Genomic DNA, 1972 nt, shown 5'->3' on the forward strand with positions numbered 1-1972 from the left:
GTTCATTTTATAGGGACAGAAAACTGACAAAGACAAACCGTTATACAGAAGTCTGATGTTTGAATCATAGGCTGTGTTCGAACGTCCGCCCTAACCCCTAAATCCCTCCATCACTATATACTCTATAGTGGACTCGGTTAACTGACCGTTTAGACAGATGATCACTACTTTTCACTCCCCGATGGTCACGTAACTCCGCCTCCCCACATGGTGCTTACGCCACCTTTGTTATCAGTGGCCGCTGTCGGGTAGTGACAATGCTCCGCTATGACAACAAATGCAACGATGCTTTGCTAAGAGAGCTCTTGCAAAGCATTCTGGGATATATCTGCTGGTCACTACGATCACTACGTTTCAGGGTGAACTTTGGGAATTTTCAAGTTCATTACTTTTTCATCCACTAGATGTCCGAACACTCATCTAAAATTAGGTAACCACTATATAGTGATTAGGACGGACATTCAGACACAGCTGTTCTACAAGACTCCAATGTTAAAGACGTATGTTAGAAAGCTAACAGTAAACCAGCTCCACAGGGGATCAGTCTGGGAAAGAAACATTTAAATAGACCTTAGACATTTAAATTGGAACTAAGCACTGAAAAACAGACATAACTTTACCATCTTCAATCTAAGGGTTTGATGAAAGCAGCACAGCTGATACTTTTACCTCTAGGATGATGTCACAGTTAAACAGGAACAGACCAGATGAAGCTACTATGATGAGGAAAAGAAAAAGAGAGCATTAGGTTAGAAGTTGAATGATGAAAAGTTGTCTCCATGTCCTCCAGCAGCCTAAGCCTATAGTAGCATAGTGGTATAGTTGGTTCCACAGAAGAGGAGCCTGATAGCTAAAAGATCTGCCTCCCATTCTACTTTTAGAAATTCTAGCAACCACTAGTAAACCTGCAGATTGAGAGCAAAGTGCTCTGTTAGGAACATAAGGAACAATCAGATCTATGATATCAGATGGAGCTTGGCCATTTAAGGCTTTATATGTGAGAAGGAGGAAGATTTTAAATTGTTAATTGTTGCTATTGTTTAAATGTTAGATAGCACTAAAAAGTTTTCTTAAATTATAACTTGTAATGTTCATCTGTCCCTGATGCTTGGTTATGAGGTCTGTTTGAAGGTGATGAGTTCTACCGGGGGGTATTTTTTTGGGGGGGCGGGTTGAATCCTTCTGTGTAAATGTGGGGGAGTGGGAGACAAATGGTTGCATGCCGGTCATGTTGCTACACACTAGCCTGTGTCTGTTTTAGGCTTTTACCCTACCGTAGCTCTCCTCTCGCAAGGGCATGAGACCCCCACACCGCCAGGGGTCTCTAGCTGCATCTGTGAGGAGTTACTTGGGTCTGCGTGAGTACTCACCACAGATCTGTGCCTCTTTCTGCTTCCTGTTTCTGTCCTCTTCTCTTACTATACTCTTTTCCTTCGATCTGTTGAAGCTGTTAGAGATAAATAAAGCCTCCCTGTTACACCCCCCACCGTCCATTAAAAGGCTGCCTTTTCTTCTGTCAGATGCCTTTATGGACTTTTAGATTCATGTTCTTATAAAACACATTTTTTAGCGATTTATTGTCTTACCGACTTAAACGTAGGTTACAGAACTTAAACACATTGCTGTGATGTTACAGTACAGTTAGATGTCACTGACTGCACATTTAAATAAAGCTTATTACGTTTTGGAAGTTTCTGGATGTGTAATCTTCTCCTTCCTTTCCCCTCCCTTTAGGTTTCACCGCCATCACAGCTACAAATCCAATATGGCTCATAAAGACGCGGCTACAGTTGGATGCGAGGTAAATATTACACTTGGATGGCAGATTTAGAAACTGCAGGATGGTTCTGGTGGGAACAACAACACCAGCTGCTTTGGGAGCTGTTTTTCACGGGATGCTAAATAGTTTAAGCTTTGCAGATCCATGTTTGGGACAGAGCTAAGATGTCCTCTGTTCAACTTGCAAAGGCTA

The 1972-nt window shown here is 42.1% G+C and overlaps 1 protein-coding gene across 1 annotated transcript in view; it reads left to right on the forward strand.

The window, feature by feature from the left end:
• The window catches only part of slc25a36 (solute carrier family 25 (pyrimidine nucleotide carrier), member 36), a 17401-nt gene extending 15596 nt beyond the window's left edge, over positions 1 to 1805 (forward strand). Inside the window, exon 5 of the mRNA XM_015395798.1 lies at positions 1735 to 1805. Within this exon, the coding sequence (XP_015251284.1) occupies positions 1735 to 1805 (71 nt within the window). The remainder of the gene's footprint in view (positions 1 to 1734) is intronic.
• The last annotated feature ends 167 nt before the right edge of the window (positions 1806 to 1972 follow it).

The sequence above is a fragment of the Cyprinodon variegatus genome, unplaced genomic scaffold, assembly GCF_000732505.1.
Source record: "Cyprinodon variegatus isolate N-32 unplaced genomic scaffold, C_variegatus-1.0 Scaffold761, whole genome shotgun sequence".
NCBI classification, from domain to species: domain Eukaryota; kingdom Metazoa; phylum Chordata; class Actinopteri; order Cyprinodontiformes; family Cyprinodontidae; genus Cyprinodon; species Cyprinodon variegatus.